A 23,210-nucleotide genomic window follows, 5' to 3' on the forward strand; every position below is an offset into this window, starting at 1 on the left:
CGAAGGAATAGGTATACGTACTTCGTATATACCGCATTATTCTTTAAAATACGATTAGCTAATTATAATCTTTATAATTAGCAATTGTTAACATAATTGATTAACTCTTATGATAAACTACATGTAAGAATATCAGCTCTCTTAAGCTGACAGGACCAAATCAGCAAAATCAAATGGGACCTAATGGATTATTTAATACTTATTTTGTACTATTTTGTATCACCAAAAATAATTTTGTACCCCATGCCAATTCAGAAAAAATCGTGGCGCTGCTAACTTAATATTAAGCTAGCAGGACCAAAAGAAAAAATTTTTAAAATAAATAAAACAAAACAGATATAATTAGTACTGAATTTGTACAAATTTGTATCACCGAAAATAATTTTGTACCACCGAAAATAAATTTGTATCTCGTGCCAATTAAAAAAAATTGTGGTCCTGCTTAATATTCAACTATCGTAATAAAAACCATTAAAAATGAAAAATAAAAACTGATCTGATTAGTACTGAATTTGTACAAATTTGTATCACCGAAAATAATTTTGTACCACCAAAAACAAATTTGTACCCCGTGCCAATTAAAAAAAATTGTGATCCTGCTAACTTAATATCGTAATAAAAACCATTAAAAAATGAAAAATAAAAATTGATCTGATTAATACAGCATTTGTACTAATTTGTACTACCGAAAATAAATTTTCTTATCGTAATTTCATGTACTAATGATGATTACTCAGCGAATTGTATAATCGCGAGAATAATATCAAAATCGTCCGTCGATCGAAAAGTAATTGCTAAAATATCGTATATCTCGATTTGATTGTCTACACGAAGTTAGTTTTCGAGAAGTAAGTAGAATATCTCCGAAGCGCACGTTCGATAAACTGATCTAGCACGATACATGAGATTGATGTATGTAAGCGACCTCGCATCCCCCATCACCAATTCAGGAAATTGTCCGGCGAGTTTAAGCGTTTATCTGCTTTTTTCGATTACGCTTCTCGCGATGTTTTTAGAGAAAAATACATTTATATTTTACGCTGCGTATTTTCGCGTCTACAGATAATTTAAAAATAAACGTTTTTATGAACAAATAATATTTCTATGTTCGTCGAATGATGAAACTCGACGTTACCCACGATTAAATATATTTATACTTTATATTGCGTATTTTCATATCTACAAATAATTTAGAAAAAAGAATAAATAATATTCTTATGTTCGTCGAAGATAAAAACTCGATGTTATTACCTGCGATTTATATACTTTTATTAGAAATTGATTTATTTGCAAGGGATTTTATGGCACATAATCGCTTGACGCTCAATTTAAAATTCGACTATTTGCGACGATTGCCGTTCGTCGAGCTAGTGGGGATACGATGCAAAAAGAAGTGCCAATTGCCTTTATCACTCAATTTAGGACATTAAATCAAACATTAATGCTATTAAATCTAAAATTGCTACAATTATGATGAAATCGACGTAGTGTCCAATATTCTATTTTAGCAAAAATTTTACTTTATATTCTCGCATATTCGCGGCGATTAATATTGTGCGATAAAAGAACGTGAAGAAGACGCAAGAAAGACGCGAAAAAGTCTGAAGAAGTTTGCAAAGAAATAAATCGCTCAAGTACGCCAACTGCTTGCTAAGTTTCTTATCAATATTCAATGACAACGCAAGGATATATTCATCGATTACGATTTTAGAACAAAATCCTCTTTCGATCGGAAAGTGATTGTTAGTTAATATCATGTATTTTGATTAATTATACGCATAGACAGTTCATTTTCTATACAAGCAAACGTAATATTCATCTCATCATTAGCGGGTATTTGACAAACTGATATAGTATAACAAATACGATTGTGTTTATACAGCAAGAGCTCTCGCATTTCCTCCTCTTAATTCCAGGAATTATTTACGACGAGTTTTTTTATTTCTTTTCCAACACTTTACCTTCGAGTAAGGAGAGTTTATATTGCGTATCGAACTAGTTCCAAAAACGGAACACAAGGATAAATTCCAAAAAAGTTTCTAAAATATTTTTTTCAGTCGTCAAACACGGTATTGAATAAAATATAAGGTTTTTACGTTTTTGATTTTTTCTCATTAATAGTAATGAATAATTATTCATTCATTGACACATCATGAATATTAAATATATAATTTTAAGTAACATTAATATAGTTTTTATAATTGTTCATATTATAAGTTTGAATTTTTATATCAAGATTTATTTATTTTTTACAATTAATTGATGTTTATTAAGTATTTTATTTATCTCTCTTTCTTTTGTTCTTTTCACCTTTTTTATTGTGATCAGACATCAATATTACTTTATAATTGCGAAGAATAAATTATCTTATAAGCTACCTAAAAGTTACTAATTCTTCCCCTTGTAAAAGTAAAGCGCACGACTTGTAGCGCACATATAATCTGAGTATAATATCATCAACATCAAAATGCTTATTACACAAAATACCAGGGAATTTAATTAACGAAAAATGCTTTGACCGGCGTATTAAAATGTTCATAGCAAACTTAACAGAAAAGGGAATAATTTTTCTTTTCTAACTTCACACACACGATGAGAGTAGTTCGCGGCTTCAAAGAAATTAATAACATCTGTAAAAAGAGTACTGTATTTAAAAATTATATAGGTATCTTCATATGTAAACAAGTCCAATTTACTTATTGGTAATATTGCGACATTTCCCTTTTTTCTTCTTTGTTCATTCATTTGCATTTCGCTTACTGCGAGCTAAAATCCAATTTTAGCTTCCATCCGATGAAATTATGAACGCGCTACCTTTTAACAGAACTAAAAAGAAACGCAATACTTGCGATTTAATTAAATCGTGAAATATGACGACCAAGCAATGGCAATTAAGTACGCTTTTAGCGAACCTAGCAATACCAATTTACCTTTCCATGTCATACATCGTGAGCACTTATCTTGTACTCCAGGATGCACCTTATCCCAGTGACCGCACATGTCACTTCCAGAATTACAGTTTGCACACCACGTGGAGATACTTAGAGATTTAATTAACAAGCATACTTCGATCACTAATAACCACGTGCCACACATTAAATCAGATTCATACTAGGATCACGCACGATTTATGTATGAAAGAATAAGTTGAGAAAGGAATAGATCGCGCGTCGATTAAAATGCCATTTAATTAGATCGCGGGCGTAATTTATTATTTGTAAGAACTTTTAATTTCCCATACCTATATTAAGTATCTTCATAATGAATAAATTTTTTAATTATGCAACTAAGAGTGCACACACACTATTGGCCATTAAAATTGTAACATACATATATATACGTATGTTGCAATTATATATACATATGCAACTATATATATATGTATATAAATGTATAAGATATATATATATATTTCTTCTCTTAATTATAAAAATATTTAATCTTTCTTGTTTCTCTGTGTTCAAAAATAATTTTATTTTTGTATTTATCTTTAATATAATGACAAAAAAAGTCAAAACCAACAGTTCTAAAAAAAAAAAAAAAAAAAAAAAAAAAACATCCATCCATTAATGTTACATGTGTGGTTCACATGTCACAATTTTAGTCTAAATCATGCCGTGTAAAAATTGTGTACAAGGCAATATGAAAAAATTTTCAGTAAAATCTTTTCCCCTTTTCATTCGTCCAACTCGGCATTAGCTACAGTCGAGTTAATTTTATTATTATAACGACGAATGTTGTTAGCAAACATGTGCGAGTAAGAGCGCGTAATTCCGGGCGCAGAGAAATTAATAATGGTATTCTGAACTTGAGATCTGAATTTCCAGTTTTCACTGTCAACATTGTGTTGCTGCCGCGCGTTAGTTATGCACAAACTGTGGTCGTTAAAAATGTATTAAACACGCCTGTATAGCGCGTTCTCGATGCTTAAAGAAATATGCAACTTCCCACAGCATACTAGCCGCTAATATAAAAGATAATTACATCGTCTTTCCGTCCTTCTATTTTATTGTTTATCTCGCCCGAGACAAATGATAAAATAAAAGAAATAAAAAGAAAACCAACAATGTGATATAACGTATATTATGAAATAACTATCGTATTCGCGACTTGTATAATTTCCTGCGTTTTCTGTTTTTTACGCACATCGGTAATTTAAAATAAAAGTGTTTTAAAGATTCGGCGGCGTAATACTTTGCAATAAAATCACGAAATAAATTCTAAAGCCGATTTTAAAAAATAATCGTCTCATTTTACACATGAACAATCGATATGTTCAAACGTTTTTACACTATACCTCCATCAAAATTTTATCGTATGTAGATCATATGAGAGAATAATAATTATGTGTATATATTCATTCTAATATATATAAAAGTAAATTTTTTAAAGAGATTTGTACAGACGTTATACATTTGGATCTATCTGTTCTGTTTAAAAAACTACCATATTATATTTTATTTTATATTATAATTTAAATATAAAATAAATATAATTTAAGTAAAAAATATAAGTATACAATTTTATAATATATTAAATCAATTTTTAATATTTATAATAGCGCCACCGAGCGCGATAAAGACGTGACATAATAATCAGACATAATTTTAATTAATATTAGTGCACAAGCTGCCTATCCGTATCGCAGAGTATATTTTTAACAAGGGCACGACTTACGAATATCGAATTACTTTGCGGAAGATTAAAATCGTCGCCTAACGAGGTCGGCCAGCAGAATAAATCTATCTCAAAGATCTTCACGCCGCGCGTGCGACAAGGGAATAAAAAGGAAAAAAGTGAAAGAATGATCATTAGAACGAGCGGCGATAAAAAAAATACAGATAAAGGGCTCAAAGCAGATATTAGTCAAGGCGAGAATGTAGGATGTACACAAAGATCAAAGGAAGATGAGCTAATATGCACACGCGTAATCTCTGGTGCGTTTATTATAAGAGAGACGATTATTTCATCTATTCATCTTGAAAAAAGTAAAAAATACATATAAAAAATAATAAAGCGTGAAGGAGGCAGCGATAAGACGCGTGGCTTTTTCATAGATACGATTAACTCTTTGATTACAAAGGTATTAGATTGTTTCCTGCTCCTCTCTTTGGACAAATTGTAGTCTTGGATGACGTAATACACATTACGAACGTATGCGTATCTATATAACATGGAAAAAAATAAAGATCGTAACAATTAATGTATACCCCAAGAGATTAGAAAAAAGCATGTACATAAGAAAGGTAAATTTTCATAATGGCAAAAATAATATAAGATTTATAATTGTAATATAACTTATATTATAATTTATATTAATTATGATTATATTAAATCTAATATAGTCTAGTTATAAAACATAATTTTGTTGAAAAATTGTGAAAATAACGTGATGATAAATATTGCAAATCTTTTAATTCTGAATAAAAAAATCTTCTGCTTTTAGGTAGAAATTATATAAAAGAAATTCACAAGTTAAAAAGAGATTATTACTAAACTCATTAAAAAATTATACATCCTGATATTATTTAATCTAATTAAAAATCTATTTAAACAATTATAGATTGTGATATCAGACACATTTAATTTACAATAGTATTACGTCTTTAACAGATGCTAATCTGTTGAGTATTTTTCAAGAGATTCGGAGAACTAAAGAAAAAAATAATATACATAATAAAATAAAAAAAACGATAATATGAGTTAATAGCACATCGTCATAGTCATTGTTTGCATCGTTTGCACGTGTAAATAATCCCGTAAAAAATTATCTTATTAATCACGGCCGAAAACGCAAAAATAAAAAAGCAAATATTATAATAAATACTATACATTTATCTGACTCGTGTCGTATGTTCGTTACGAGATAGGCTAATTCTATCTACTTACCTCTACGAGGGTGATGAGAATGATGAAGAGAGGCGGTGGACAGCATGTGTAGTGATCGGCGTAATATTTTCGGTCCCGCTCCTCCGTGAGGAATTCATCGCCGATCATGCGGACCATCCTGAAAGCACAAACATATTACAATGAATGAAAAATATGTAAATATATAAATATTTATAATCTGCGTATTAAGCGAAATGTCACATAAAGCGTGTAATGAGTAGTTTAATAAATAAAAAAGATATCTATACAAATAACATATATACATTTCATTTAATTTATATACAAAATGATTTTAGATAACATTATACAAAAGGCATAATAAGAGCTTGAAAATAAAGGAATCTTAATTAAAGATAAGTTTTTATTAAAAACATAAATATAATTAAATCGAAACGAAATTAATTGTCGCAATAATATAGTTTAAATAAGTAACACTGTCACGTTGATATAAATGAATAAACACAAATATAAATAGAAATAATAATAGTGGCGGACGTTTCGACCCAATAATTCAGGTCATCTTCAGCGCAAAAATTAACAAAGTTCTTACATGTTTATATAAAAAAATGATTTTAAATAAGTACGAAAAATTTTAAGAGATAATTTTATTTTATTTTTTCATGGACATGTAAAAAATGAAATTTAATAGACATTTTCCATTAGTAAAAGGGATATTTAATAATACAATATTTTTTCAATCCTTCCATATCGTAATCGATATCATTTAGCACTGTGTGGTACATCATAATATATTTTATTTTTTTATTTGAAAATTATTAATTTCACAAAAAATAAGAGAAATAAAAAAGTTTCTAAAGAAATTTTTCTAACGCATATTTTTAGATCACATTTTGGTCCATTAAAAAGTAATAAAAAATTAAAGAAAGGATGCTAGTTTCATCCTTTTATAACAATATGGTAAGATTTAAAAAATTAATAAATATTTTTTTTATTAATAAGAAAATCAAACTTTGTTTTTTTTTAATTTGTTCAAAATTTACGAAAACAAAATAAAAATCTAATTTACATCCCTCTTTGCAGGTAGGTGTTTAACAGGGTGGGATATAAGGGAAAGTATATGTTCATATAAATAACTCTCTTTAATGTTTGACAAACAATTATCTCTTAAAATTTTTCACACTTATTTAAAATCACTCTGTATATTTTTTTCAAGGTGTAAAAAAATCTTGATAAAATATGAAGTATTTTTTAATTTGAATTATATTCATAATTTCGATAAATCTTGTATTTTTATTGAAAATATAATAATCCGTATATAATAGAATAGCAGTTATTTTTGTGGATATGTAAATTGAAATTAAAACGAGAAACATTTATTAAATACAATACACAATTTTTCGTTAATAATTGATACGGAGTATAAGAATATGCTCTGGCACAAACATCATTATAAATTAACAATAATCGATGTTTGTCGGATAACAAACAAGTTCGATGAGATTGAATATGTTTTTCAAAATGAAATTCATAATAGTATTTTATTTACGCTATTCCTGGTGGCGGTACGCCAATAAACGCGATCGGATATTTCCAATTAAACTTCGCCATAGTACTTCACTTCAAAATAGAAGTACTCGACACGGAAAATAGCCCGCAACGCATGCAATCCAACCTTTTGAGCCAAATTTCGCGAAATGACTTCGTTTACATGTGCGTCAGGCATTAAAAAATACAAAAAAAAATCCATAAATTGGATGCAAACGTAGTCATTCTCGCAAAGTAATCTACGCATTTGCCTGAAGCGCGCGATCGTCCTTTGCCCAAATAATTTTTGCACTTTCGAAAATAGTTTTTTAATCGAACGAGAGCCGCAATGTATTTAGCTGCACCGTGTAAAATACGAGTGATTTGAAAAAGATTTAACCGTTCGATTGTCTATTAATAACGTGATGATTTAAAAGAAATACTCGACGAATATATTCAAGACAGCAATGGCAGAAAAATAATTATACGTATCTATTGTACAATGCTTTCATTAATTTGAATCTTCTATCGATTGGGAATAACTCGATATAATGGTACAAAATAAACAATAAAGTCACGTTATCAGTTTGAAAAGCATCTTTTCGTTGATAACAACGCCGACTGGCTCGTAACACTATTATTGCTACGATTCTGCAACGCATCTACCAATGAACGAGTACTTGCAGTTAGACGTGCACGTAATCGGTAAACGCTCAGCCGCAATAACGAGCTACATTCAAGTAATTAAAAACAAAAAAATTGGTCCGACTTTTAAAACATTCGTTGGATACGGCATTCGCAGTGAACTGAAATTGGTAACATAATTGAGTTTAATTAATGAGAATATAATTGGATGGAGTTTTAAATTTACGAAGCTGCTTCTAGAACAGACACGCAAATATATAAACACAAAAACTTAATGAGTACAGAAACAGACAAACACTATAAAGAAAAAAGCATGTAATTGTATTTCTTGTTATATATAAAAGAAATTTGCAAACTAAAAGTAATGTAAATAATAATAAATGTTATAAGAAAAAGTAACATTTATTTAAAAAAAAAAAGCTAATTTTCTATAAAAATTAATATTTTTTAAATCATGTAAATAAATTGAAAATAAAAAATTATTCGCAACAAGTAAGGTTTTATGATAATTTTTTAAAAAATTTTATTTAGGAAAAGCTCAATTTTTTTCTCTCCCTTCCTTATTTTTCTTTGTAATGAATGATAACGATGATCAAATTCCAAATAAAATTTTATTTATGTAATTGAGCAAAAATTTTATGTAGAAGCTTGTAAGACTTAGGAAATTAATTCGTGAATTCTCTAGACAATATTCTCGAATTAATTGCCGACCCTTGTAGTAATTTTAATGCCACGGTACGTTTTCGTTAATCGTCGCCAGGGGTAGCAAAATAATGAGGAATTAACTTCGGCGAATCTTTTTGCCGGTCGATCCCCAAAGAAAAGAAAAACATTCTCGCGAACAATTACGTGCAAACTCTATGCTATCCATAGCCTTCATTATCTTGGAGTATTCTTTTCTTCTCATTTACGACTTTCGTTACGAATGAACATGCCGGGCGAAAACATCGGCGGAAAATTCTTTCTGAGAACAGCGAATAACAATGAAAGACGCTTTCTTTTCTGCATACAAATGTTAGTTATTCTTTGGCACGTTTCAATTTTCAATACTCATAGCGCTATCAAGTCACTTTGAATTTAACGTTTAATAATATACAATACTTTTCTTACGCACGAAGCTATATAAGCCTTTGCTGTAATATGATTGTAACTGTGATATAACAAAAAAGAAATATATATATATATATATATATATGTATATATATAAATGTACACAAATAATAAATATCTTCACATCGCATAGTTTCAGTTGTAGTTAAAATAAAAATTATTTTTATTTTAGCGTCATTATTCGTTTCTATCTTTATCTCTTTCCTACAACTCTCGCTTGTTATTCACTCGAGATATTTACTTTGGTGACAACTAAATGTCCTTTGAAACAAATAATAGACTGATCTACATTGATGAATGATACGCACGATCTTGCACGATCTCTTGTCGAGTTTCCCTCTGCTTTTCAATGAAATAACTTTCGCATGCCTGTTGTTCCATTCTCTCACGTGTTCACTGATCTTTCTACTGACTCTTTCATCCTTATTTTATTGGCCATCTAATTTATTTACACGATAATCTCGAGGAAAGACCACTGTGATCTATTCGAGATAAAATGTCGATCCCAAAAGTAAGTCGACGGTGCTCTCTATAGAGAAACGCGAAAAAGACGGTCCTTCGAAAAATAACTTTGCATACGTTGAGTAAAAAATAAATTAAATGTAAACGCAATCTCTATTTTAACAAGATAAGTTTCATTTGAAGCTATATTTTGCTCATTTCGAGCTACAGAAAAAGATAGTGGTTTTGAAAAAGTAACTGAAATTAAATCCCCAGCTACCTTTTCATAGTTTCATTTAAAAATGGCAATATAACGAGAGAGAAAACTTCAAATAGTCACGCTGGTTATCATCGCTGCAAGTTATGTTAAAAAAAATCTAAATGTAAAATTATAACCTGTTTCGTGAAAGCATCTTTTTACGCGCTGCTTATTTTTCTTACTTTTCTTCGTTTTAATCGTGACAGCAATAATGACAATGATAACAAAACAATACATGAGAGATGAGACCACTGGTTAAGCGTATAAACGGCGTCGATAAATCGACTGTGCTGATCGTGGGTCATAAAAAAATCTAATATTACGTACAAGGGTATTACGTATGAGTAATAAAAAAGCAGGATCTAAATTCCGACACGGAAATCGTGGAGGGAGGGTGAAAGACCACGCAGGAAGATGGTGCGTCCCATATCCTCCGCATAGGCGCCCTTATACACAATATACCCGGTTCTTTTCCAGGTGTTATCTCTCCTTCTCTCTCTCTCTCTCTCTCTCTCTCTCTTCTTGCATAGAATAATTACGAAGAAATATTAGCCCGTAACTCAGTCCACTATCCATAATATCTGCAACGTTTATGGCGCCGGGGAGATAAACCATCCCCCGTTTCGTTCTATTTGGTGGCGCGTGCGCGACCGCGTATCGCTTCGGTTCGCTTCCAGGTTTCGATTCTCCGTTAGCGAAAGGTATGAGTGTAAATATCTGTTCACACAGAGTACCAACAGCCACTTGCACTTACGTGACGAGCGGCATGCACGAACATCGTGATCGAATAGATCGGCAATTAGTCGAGGCACGAGTGTTCGTGACATTTTGCACGTTAAAATAAACGGTTTGCAAAGTTAAATTCTGCTGTAAATGTAAAATAAGTAACTAAATCGAGGCTTTATAACTTTCAATTTGCTTCTATCAGCAGAGGGAAAATTATTAGTTATTAGTGTTTTTTTTTTCAGCAAATTATATATCAATTTTAGATAATATAATTAAATTTATTAAAAAGATATATATATTTGTATCTAAAGAACTCGATATTATATATTTACATTTAATTTTTATATAAAACTTTATTACAATGCGCAAAGTAATATTGCAATTTTGAATAAAAAAGAGTTTCTTGTTTACATCGTTTTCATTTTACAAATTTGCGCTTGCTTATTTCATTGCGACATTGATAAATTTGTAGTTTATTGCACGATATTTATAAAATTCCACGAATGTAAAATATCAGCGTTATGAAAAAATAACCGTAAAATACATTGGATATATTTATGTTGCCATATTATTCAAGCTTTATTAAACATTCATTAAACAGTTTTCCAACTAATGAATATCTGTGTTTGTAATGAGTATGTTATTTTCATATCATAGCGATGTATGTAATCGCGACAATATCCGCGTCAATTAAAAAGCATCAGTGCAGAAACCTATTTTGCACGATGTGCGTATCATCGGGTACATATAACATACATGAGAGGAGAATATGTATATATATATATATATATAAGTATTAGATACCTTTATATCTCATCGGTGCAGGCACATTAATCCCTTTAATTACCTTATCTCATGTTAATGGAAATCTGTTATCGTACTATAAACATATAATTAATAGCTAAAAATTACGTTTGAGAAACATACAACAAATCTTTTATAATTTTTTTCAATGTCACAATGCCCGCAGCAATCATAAAAAACAATATTAATCTTTTATTATATTTATGTTTATTTTGCTTACTATATACATTTTTTTAAACTAAAGAAAAGTTATTATTAAAATTAAGATCGATTTCTGTACATACTAGATTACACACTTGAGAGATAACGAAAAAACGTACCCTATATTGCAATAAAGCAACGAGTCTCTTCCGTGCATCTTCCGTCAATATAAAGAAAAAAATGAGAAAAAGAGAAGGAGACCGGAAACTTTCCTCCTGATGTAAAGATCTACTAACACGGCTGTTCGCGGTAAACGCACACTTAATTGCCGGTGCGCCGCGCGAGACACATTGTAGATCGCACGAGCGATTTTCAATTAGCGATGTGACTGATATACCAGGGTTCAAGGAAACGGGTCGAGAAAGGGGTCGTCCGCGCGTATGAAGCATCGACACGAAGTACAGGTGGTTAAGCGCACGCTCAACATCTGTAGCTTGTAGGTTGAAAGGTAGAGAAAAGAGAGAGAAAGGAAAGCAAGTCCAGTGAAGGAGGACGAAAAATAAGAAAGAGGAAATGAGAGGGAAAAAGTGAAACATTGGAGAGAAAGAGGGAAAACTGTTTCAAGGATACTGATTGATTAATTATACTAGCGGGGTGTATCGAGGCTCCACTGTTTGGACTGTAGAATTGCAAACGAGTTGCGCCGAATTGATTGAATGCACCGAAGTGTGTCGAGGTGAACCAAGTATTTCGGGGAAAAAGTTTGGCGACCGCGTGTAATAAGGACCTATTATGTGTTTATATCCGGACCAACGTTCAATTTCAGCACCTTAATTACAAGGGATCGCGACAAAAACCGGAAGAACGATACGCGGAATCAGGTGAATAATTCACTCGCGTCGACTTGATCCGAGACCACCTACTATTCGCGATAATTAGTGCGCGCGGTTAAGAATAAGTCTCGATATTCTCTCGAGCCCGTTAAAAATTGCCAGTTATGGAAATTGCAACAAGGAGAAACGGCGCGCTATCTTTATCAGAAAGTTCCGCCGAGTTATTCCCGCCCCAAGTTCCAGTATGAATTTTATACGCTCCTTGAATTTTCAGGGTCTAATAAATGTGATTAAGGCATCCTAAAGATCTAGAGACGAGCTACTACCCGCTCGATCCAATAATTACTATATAAGAACAAGTAGAAACAAAATTAATTATGAAATTATTATAAAGTTAGTAAAGCAGCGTTGCAAAGAGGAGACATGGTGTACTTTAATTTTCCAAGCTCGAAATTATACAACCGAACGCTCCGTAAGCTTCATAACTAACACCTTTAGAATTCTATAAGAGATGCTTTTCTTTTCTCTTATTTTTATTTATAAAAAAATAAGAGCAAAAATCTTTTCTACCTATTAAAATAAAAGCAATTAAAATAATATGCAATAAAAATTCCATTTTATACGTATAAAAATGTGCAAGAATTTCGATTTTTCGTAAAATATATATTTATTAACAATTTCAGACAATTGTAAATAATTCAGACTCAAGTATTCTTGAAATCATAAAAGAAATGTAGAATTTTTTAAATCTCTGTTTTATATCGTTGCAATAATTTAGACAAAATATTTTATTCCGATCGTTTTCAAGAAGTAAAATCAGATCAGCAATTTCTATATTGACTGAGTCTAAATTGTGCGAATCAAATCCAACAAAATATTTTTAACACAACATTTCTCATTTCATCGTTGACGCGATATACTTTTAAAGAATGAAACATTGTTCCGCCATCGCGTTATTTGCATACTGATATGATGAATATTCATAGATCGCAACACGCGCGCGCATCCATTTGTCACTCCTTTTAAAGAGTTTTCCCGCCATGTCACTTTTGTAATGTAACATTTCTCGAATACGTTTACTCTACAATAAATGCTGCCAGAGAAAATTCAATTGCATCTTCTTAGATTGTCAACTCGATACCGAAAATATTAGTAAATACATCAGGCCATTTTAATATTATTTTCAAATATATGTTGCAAAATTTTTTATCGAACAAGTAAACAATCTTCACATTTAATTATATCATTGCATTTTTTATTTATTATATATTATCTATCTAAAAAAATTACAGATTTATCTGAAAGATACAATAATATTCTTATTCAGATCGCACGTGACATGGCGGTTGAGCGACTCTAGCATAGAGCACGTGGAAAAGTGACTTTTCCCATTTTTCAGCGTCAGCGCAGCATCTCTGTCTGCTGGCAGCTTCGAAGACGAAAGGCGGAAAACGGTTACGACAACGATGGCGAGGATGTCCCAAGAGCTTTGCGAGAGTAGCTGGCCGCTCGGCGTCTACATGCACATATTTATGTGTGTGGATATGTGTATGTGTATACATATATGTATGTGTTTTTATTATTTCTACAGCCCGATGCCACGGAAGCATAGCTGCGCGCGAGCAACGATATTATCAAATTGATTCCGCGAGTTTTCCGTGAGGCATTTCCGCAAAGTCAGGTCTAAGGTGGAGAAGTAAGAAATCGACCCACACCTAACCGGAGAGGCTAAAGTAAGAGTTGGTAACGACTTTAACTATCTTGTCGAGCTATCACTTCTAATTACTAGACGGACAAGAAGCGGGTGCGTCCTGCTACTTTTTAAAGTGATCGCAAAACTTTCGCCTTCTTTGCGCGTGAATTTTCGCTATGCATCGTGAGTAACTTTAATATATGATTTTGTTTGTAAAAAAATATTAATTTTAATTGAAATAAATTACTTAAAAAAATTGTTGGAGAATATCAAATTTTTTTTATTGCGAGTGTCATACTGAATTTTTAATTAATTTCGTATGTTTTTCACATAAGCCAAAGGATATTCCTTGAGATACATGTGCTCCATTTTGAGAAAGACCAATTTAAAGTATTTATACGAGGCTATGTGAATTCCGCGAATATGTCTGACAAAATGATATAAAACTCGACAGGAAGTTAGAGAGAGGTGCAGCCTGGCAAAAGGGCGATCCATCGCCGTTGCTGGACATCGCGTGCTTCTTGTTGCGTCGCTACCGTGTTAATGCCGCTTTAATCTTACCGTGAGGGTAATATCACGCAAAGTCACGAAGTCGAATCAAATGAATTCTTTAGAAGTTCATTTCATAAGTTATTACAACTCGGAAAGTAAAGAATACGCGATGAGTCGGCACGAATTTCTGTGAAACTTCGCGTGCGCTTATCAAATTTTTTTCAAATTTCAGATTTTAAATTTCCCTGTTCACGTATTAGTTAGGAAACACGTGGTTGCAAAACAACAAAACCATAGTGTTGATATCGTATACAAGAAATATGAAATATCATCACAACTTTTAATTTAAAAAACTACTAAAAATATGCAAAATTATTTATACAATTATTATTATTTGTACATACTTGAAACACATTATAATGGTGTGAATTCGTGAAAGTCATTAAATCATAATTTCCAATAATCTAGAATAAAAGAATGATTTTTCTTTGACACAAGATTTTTAAATATTTTTATCTCTATTAGAAATAATATGTCGTAAAAGAATTATTAAAATCGTGTGTGCTGCATATAAAGTATTTATGTTGCGAAAACAAATAAATCCTAGCAAGCGCGTAAAATGTGAGTAAATAATTCCAGCGCGATATCAAGTTGCTACGTCGCACATATTGCTGTGGCAAGATTAAAATGCTATTTATCGCATGCGCGCAGCGATACAAACAAAATTACAAACACGAATGCAAAATGCAAATAAATTATTCCCTATACTATATATACGCGATCTTTCCTCTTTTTGGTACATCTCATGCTTTTTTGGCGTAGTACAATGTTATATAATATTGCGGGATATATTCCACGTTATTATCCGGTGTAAAATGAGAAGGTATTTCTTCGAACAACTTGATATCCGGAAAGATTGGATCAAGTGGCTTCGGCTAAGCTCGTTCCTTTGTAAAAATCGCTCAAGCGTATCCTTTCGGGACACGCGTACAACCCTCATACTCCGCTTATTCCACATTGTCCCGGCGCGAGAGATTTCTCGAAGATAAGAATCTATGAGAGCTCTATAGAGAGCTTGCAGAAAACTGTACAAATTTTCGATAAATGGCGAAAAACTATTAAATTGAAAATTTTTTTTTCAATAATATATTTTTATAATAAAATGTATAAACTTGGTAACAATGAATACAAAATAAAAATTGTAAAGCAACTTTCTCTTATGTAAATAATTAAAAATTAAATTGAAACAAAACAGTAAGATTAATTAAGAGATCTGGATCCTGAGATACTAATAAACATTATTCGCAATATAATGAATTGTTAATTGCTTTTTTTTAAATAGTCAAAAATCCCGATAATAATCATTCATTTCTACCGAGAAGAATCTTTCTCGATGCCAGTGTAACGAGACGATGAACGACGGGTTCAAAAGGGAGAAGCGGAATCGAGTTCTCGATCGATCGTGCACGTTCTCGCGTGCAGATTGGGTATCGTACTGACAGAATGGAATAGAATATGGAAGGCGCCTATCGCGCGCACGCGGATATCCATCGCGCCGTGCATGTAAAGTGCATAAAAGCCGATTAGAGTGAAGCGGTACGAGCTCGTATCCGTCGCGTTACATATGTTCGTTTAATGCTTCGCGACGCGCGTCGAATCAAAAAAAAAAAAAAAAAAAAAAAAAAAAAACGAGCCCGCATGATTGCGAGGAAAATGTGGCTTACCGAGTAGACTTTATTCTCTGGCTCATATATTCAATTGATAGACTCGGAACGAAAATCTCTTTTTTTTGTTCGAATTCACGGGAAAATCTAGAAAAAGCGATTCAACAATTTCTATGTAGCAAATTTTGAATTTTATAATTATTAATAAAAAAAGCACGAGAGATGAAATAATGGAAAAATTAATTAAATAAATTTATCGGGGAATAAAGTAAGATTAGCGATTACATAATTATATTATCAAATAGACGGAAAAATGATATTCTTCAATTTCGACTGAATTTTCAATAAATCATAACGTTCTCCTATACATACAGATACGAATTACGTTACCGCCGGGAGAATTTAATCCGTTATCGGATTTCCAGGTCTCCAGTCACCAGCGGTCACTATGATCATCCAGGTGGTCGGCACACCAGTGGCGAACGGGCAAGACGATGCGGTAAGGATCGGAGAGTGAATGTATGTGTGTGTGAAAGAGAGAGAGAGAGAGAGAGAACGAGGGAGGAATACATAGGATGAATACGACGGTCTGTGATCACATGGATAGGGAATGGGAATACTACGCCACACGTGGCCGAGGAGGCATGAAATTGCGCTCAGGTCGCGGCATATTAGATTATTAGGAATCCACGCGCGAGTATCCGCCGACGTTGTCCCTGGCGGGTATTCCTCGTGGGATCACGGGGCAAATTTCGCGATAAATCAAACGCGGCGGAGTCACGACGGCTACGGGTCCGTTGGGACAACGGAGAATTTTCGCCTGAGCGACCGTAAAATCGTTCGGCGACGCAACCGCGTTCTTAATCAGGAAACAGATTCGAGAAACTTTTATGTCTAATTATGAATATTATTGGAAATATATTTTCGAAAAAATACAAAGAGAATAGCTTCAAAATCCGACGATAAGAGCAAAAAATTTTTCTTTGAATAAAAGAATAATTATTACGAAGTAATTATTATAAAATAAGATGATTAAAAAAAATCACTAAAAGAAGAGAATCATTAATACATTACTCTGTATATTAAATTAATATTCTATTTTGAATAACTGTTCTAAATTACGAGATGTGCAAAAATTTACGAAATTTGTACTTATATGAAAATATACCTCTCTGCATTACTAACAATATTCTTTTATCATTAAGCTAAATGCAAGATTGTAAGATTGTTGCGAACTTACAATTATCAGCGTAGTCGAAAGTTCAATGTATCATAGTACATCATGAGAGTTATTTTTAAACTTACACTACTACTATCACACATTATATTATCACCCAAATCCGAATTGCTGTTATAAAAAGCGAAAAAGCCGAATAAAGCTCCAATTTTCGTCTATAACTGAACCACATCGCTGCCGAATTTATTAAACCGACAGACGATGGAAGCTCTCAACGAGAAAAAGTTGCCAAGTCACCGAGAAGGAGCGTTACGAGGGAAAGAGCGGCAGTTTTGGACAAGGACAACGAGGACGAAGACAAGCTTCTCCCAGCGGGGTGAGGACGGCGAAACCGACGGGGAAAGGATCTCCTCCACGAAAGAGGAAATTGACTTCTGGCAGGTAAAGACACGTGCTCGGACTACGGACGCTGTCGTCGGTGTTCTTGTCGTTGACGTCGCTTGGTGCACGTTGTGCCATAAGCTCGTAAACGTACTTCGCTTCTCGGAGCTGCTCGTAAAAAAGCTCGCTACATACGGTGCCGCTCTTTTCCCCCTTACTCTTCTTGCCCCGTCACGTTTTCACATCGAGTTTATCTCCTTCTCTTTTCCTTCTTACAACTGCGAACACTCCCGACTAAATCCTGCTAATATTTATCTGCCTAATCTCATCGAAAATCCTTTCTTATCCTGAACAGAAATTGTTCCCATGTACAAGAAAGCAGTTACGCAGAGAGAAAGAGAAAAGAAAAGGGAGGGAGGAGAGAGAGAGAGAGAGAGAGAGAGAGAGAGATAAAGATATAGATAAATAGATAATATAGAATAGTAAAAAAAAAAGATATAGATATAGCGACAACTTTAAAGTAATAGAATTCAGATCGCTACGTAGGTGTATATGTGACTGTTTAGATAAAGAATGAAATTAATCTCGTTTTCGAAAATATGATCGTTGCATTGTAATAATAGAAATATTAATACTAATCATATTATATGAAAATACGACACAATAAAATTAGCTTTTAAAAGCATAAGTGTCTTTATGTGTGTTATTGTAGAATTAAATGTAATGAAGATTTCTGAAATAAAAAAAATATTTTATCGTGAAGTGTGTGTGTGTGTGTAACGTCAGATGAAATAATTTGTATTCGCTCGAGAAAAAATAGAAGAAACAATTGTTACTCGTCTGTTGATATCATTTGTAAAGTAATAATCTACATATTGATATTAATATCTTGATATTAATTGTAAAATAACGTTACTAATATTTTTATATTATTGTAATACAATAAACACACGATCATATTTTCGAAAACGAGATTATTTTCACTCTTTATCCAAACAGTCACATATACACCTACTTAGCGACCTGAACTACTATTTAAAAGTTGTTGCTATATCCATATCTTCTTCTTATTTATAATAACAGAATTAATTTATAAGAAAATATTTTCCATTATAACTGCAACTATAAAAAAATGCTGTGTAATATAATAAATGATACATATATAATTATTAAAAACTGATAACTTTAACTCTTTAACTAAATAATTATTTACAAGGTTTACGATTAAAATCCGATCTCAAACACGCTTTTTAACAAGAATCTATCTACATTAAACGTAAAGTTAGTCCCCCAACATTTGAAAGAAATTAAGTTTTAATACGTTATTTACTTACACATTGTTTGCACATAATTGTTGTTTTTGAATTTTTATTACACATATAGTACATACTAACTAGGAAAATAATTATTCGAAAAAAAATTTGGGAAAGTCGGCCAGTATAAAAGCAAAATTATGAAAGAAACAACATTTTTTAAAAATTTCCAATAAAATTCTATACAAATTCCGCGATTTTTCCAGATACAAAAGAAATTTCTAAGAATTCTAGGTTTTCCGTATTTTTCGGGGGATAGAATATACAGAACGTAAAATTACTTCTTCTAAAAATTTTTATTAATAATTTTTTTATTTAAGATATACTAAAGGAAAATTCAAATTGGAGTTTAATCTATCGATTAAATTAATTAAAACAAATCTCTTTCGATTAAGTTATTTAAATTTTAAAAAATTGGACACTAGTGCAAAGTTAGTTTCTGCAAATTTTTTTATTTTAATAACTATTTTTCAAGAGATGTGTAAATAAAAATTGAAAAACGCAAGCAATGTACAATCAAATGACGTAGAGAAATTTAATTTTCTCGAATGTTGGAAGGCTAACTTTACGTAGATCAAAGAATTGGTCTCGAAAGTTCAATAAGCATTTTGTTCATCAATACTCAATCTGAATCTCAGTTATCGCATCGTAATTCTATTAGAAATTAAATGAAGGAGTAATATCTCTAAAATTCTGTGCAATTTAATTAACGGAAAACTTTGAAAAATCAAAAATAAACACAGAGACGTCAAGAGATAATCGACGAATGTTCATGCAGAAAACCAGCGACAAGCGGCTGAAAAGAATTGCGAAATGACGAGAGAGAGATATAGCTTGTTATATATCGACTTTGTGTGCCAATTGACGAGACAAGGGAAAAAAAGTACATATCGAGGAAAATAACGTGTTTTTATGAGTTTGAATGTGCTCGAGTTTTCATCGACATATTTATACGAGCGAGAAAAACGCGACAAATTATAAAATCGAACGAAACGCATAGAAAACCTGCAAGCTCTAAATAGTAGGAAAATGTGTGTGATAAAAATACAAAGAAATGTTACATTATTCTACTATTCTACAATATTTGATTTGTTTTACGTGAGTTTCATTCCAAATCAATGTCAATTATCGCGAATTGAAAATGACGGCGACCGAATTTCACAGCAGAAATAATGTTGCGCTGTCCACGTAGTAGGTTGTTATATGCGGATAATATCATCGCATCGATCGGCAGCAATCGAATGAAAAAAAAGTTATCAGAGTTGAGCTCCGACCTCGTTTCTTCTCCGTTGACGTTGTCATGTTCGTGTCTTATGTAAACGCGGCTTGCTTTATTCCGGAGAATATCCCTTCGTAGTCGATTGAATCTTCGATACGTGATCCGCAGGTAAAACGAAGCAAACGAAAGGCATTCGCTCGCACTATTCGGCCGACTTTTTTCTTCTTTTTGCGTTTTGTATCGACAACGAATATTGACGACAAGAGCGCGAGTAATCTCGATACTATTCACAGGAAACAGACGTATATCCAATTTTTACGCGGTTAAGGCATCGGTTTTTCTGCCGGGCAATTTATCGCGAGATCGATCCAGGAAAGCAAATTGAAGGTAAATAAATAGATATCCGGCATTTGTTGGTTGGTCGGTGAACAAGTATTTATCGCGCCGAACAACTAAAGCGGGTGCCGAGCGTTAAACGGGAATTAATTAGCGCTTGCCGACCAGATACTTCACTCGTAACGCTAAACTCGCAAAGCTTGGCGAGCCAAACAACTGCCTGGCAACTTTTCGAAACTATCTTGCCGCTACGAAGATCAAAGAACCATGCGTCCGAGGAATTCGAGGATCAGTAGTGCGCGCGCGTATCGATGGAGACCGTTTCCGCGATGCACCGCGCCCATAACAACTGGGTTGCATCACAGTTGCGCTTGTAAACTTATGATAAAAATGTGCAAGACCTCGAGAATTAAAATATCATTAATTATCATTAATTAATACTGTATTTTATAACACAATGTGCATTCGCAACAATCGAATTTGATAGCCACGTGATCGAATTATCGAGACATTTATTAATAGATATAATAAAAATTTAATCTTCTTTAATTTCGCCTAATTGAGAATTATTAAATAAAATTGCACGATATTTTATTTCCACTTTTAGATTCTAAAGATGATGTATATTCTATTAATTCAATCAATAATTTATTAACCATTTTTTTATCTTGCCTTTTAATTTATTATCTTCTATCAATCTAATAAACGTACAAATTTTTTCAGTACCTACTGAATCTCTTAGTTCTTTGATATGTGAAATCAAAGAACTAACGCATACTTCAGAGCAAATAGCTGCATCGAAAGATGCAAATACAATTTGAGTAGTCATACGTCGAGAGAGGAACTCGTCTGCTCTTGTAGAAAATAAGCCGAAACAGAGACCGAGAGAACAGAGAGAAGAGATTGCTGAAATTCTCCGTATTTTTCGCTGCTTTAGAGATGGTCCGGCTTTGCTCAGTAAATAGCGGATCAAAGAGCGCCTATACACCGTTGATCTTCTCTGTTTCTCCGCTTTTTCACCAATCTTTCGTCCTTCCCGTTCGATCTTCGATATCCTCTTATCATTCTTATCTCCTGCCTTCCCATCTCATTTCCTCGCCATCCCGTCCAAATATGGCAATATTCAAATACTGCCTGGACATGGGACGCAATCGAGTGTAGGAAGTCGCCTCTTACAAGGAGAACAAAATCTCAAAGGATGCCTTTGAGCAATAGGTTCGCTCATCCAATCTTTCGCTACTACATATAAAAATTTATCATGCACTGAAGAGATAAAAAGAAAGAAAGAAAAAAATAAAAAAAAGAAAGATTATCGTCTGGAGATCACAGATGAACGAATTGCGTTGGAAAAATTCGCGCTCGATTATGCGCTCGTCTGTACGCGCGAAAGAATTTCCCACGAGAATATTTTCAATCTTACAAAGACTATATTTCCAATGTAGCTTTTTTTGCAGAATTAGAGGGAGAAAAGTTAAACAAAGGTGATATTAAAAATCATAACTAAAATAAACTCTCTTTTTTAATTTCCTCACATTATAATACCTAATGCATGTTACTCAAACACGAAATTGCAAGTAACAAAATTATTGAATTCTGAAGGCATAATCTGTTGTATCGATATTTTGACAATGTTGGCTCGTGCGAAAATTACCGCGAGTTTTCCAAAAATATCAGATAACTCAATACAATATATATTTGTCAGACATTGGAAACATGTCTAGAAGGATCATCGTATCATTTTGCTGTTATACAATAGCACCGTCGCTCTTCCGGATGAGATTACTTCTTAAGGAACGTTCCTGATATTACATTCCGCCACATCAAGGGGGACGGCTATCCGCCACGGAAGGCAGAATCCGATTGTGCGGTCGTCGTGGCGCTTGGGATCATCAGACTTGGATAACTGGCGCGACCGGGGCGCGGTTAGACCGGCACAAATCCAACCGATGATGTACGACTCTATGGTAAACCACGCGCGCATTAAGTGTACCTGCTATCCTCTCCCCTGCTCACCTTTCAAAACCTCGTGCCTTCCAAAATCTCGCGCCGTCAACCACCGCGACGTCGACATGTGCGACCTAATTATTCGCGCACATTTGCATGCATGTCACGACTATTATTCGGCGATTTTCGTTCTTTGTCAAGTTTTTTTTTCGGTCTCATCATTTAGTAATTTCAAATTCGAAATCAATCCTCTTTTTCACTCTATAATTAAGAGAAAAAAACACCTACATTAAGAATTACATAAAGAATTAAAATTATAGAATATTTTTAAAAGGCAGATTAATAGATTTCTATTCAAATTAATAATAATATCCAAAATTTGTTTTTAATCTGAAAAGCAAATATCAATTTTTGCTATAATTTTGTTAGAAATTTCTAGGTCAATTATTAAATATAATAAATGAATAGACATTTTATAATTAAATTTTAATCGACTTATAATTTATGGTTGTAAGCAGTATTTATTTGTTACATTTAGATGTGAATAACTTAATATAATCGATAAAATAAACTTGAAGATAATTATACATTATATTTCCCTTATATTCAATATACATAAGTAAAATACGCCGAACAATCTATAATCCTTAGAAAATTA

The 23,210-nt window shown here is 32.6% G+C and overlaps 1 protein-coding gene across 2 annotated transcripts in view; it reads right to left on the reverse strand.

Annotated features, from left to right (window-relative positions):
- The window catches only part of Stet (stem cell tumor), a 373,411-nt gene that overhangs the window by 107,776 nt on the left and 242,425 nt on the right, over window positions 1-23,210 (reverse strand). For both annotated transcript variants that reach the window (XM_072891883.1, XM_072891884.1), the window contains one exon: window positions 5,890-6,007. In XM_072891883.1, coding sequence (XP_072747984.1) covers window positions 5,890-6,007 — 118 coding nt within the window. The remainder of the gene's footprint in view (window positions 1-5,889; window positions 6,008-23,210) is intronic.

The sequence above is a fragment of the Anoplolepis gracilipes genome, chromosome 5 (assembly GCF_047496725.1).
Source record: "Anoplolepis gracilipes chromosome 5, ASM4749672v1, whole genome shotgun sequence".
NCBI lineage: Eukaryota > Metazoa > Arthropoda > Insecta > Hymenoptera > Formicidae > Anoplolepis > Anoplolepis gracilipes.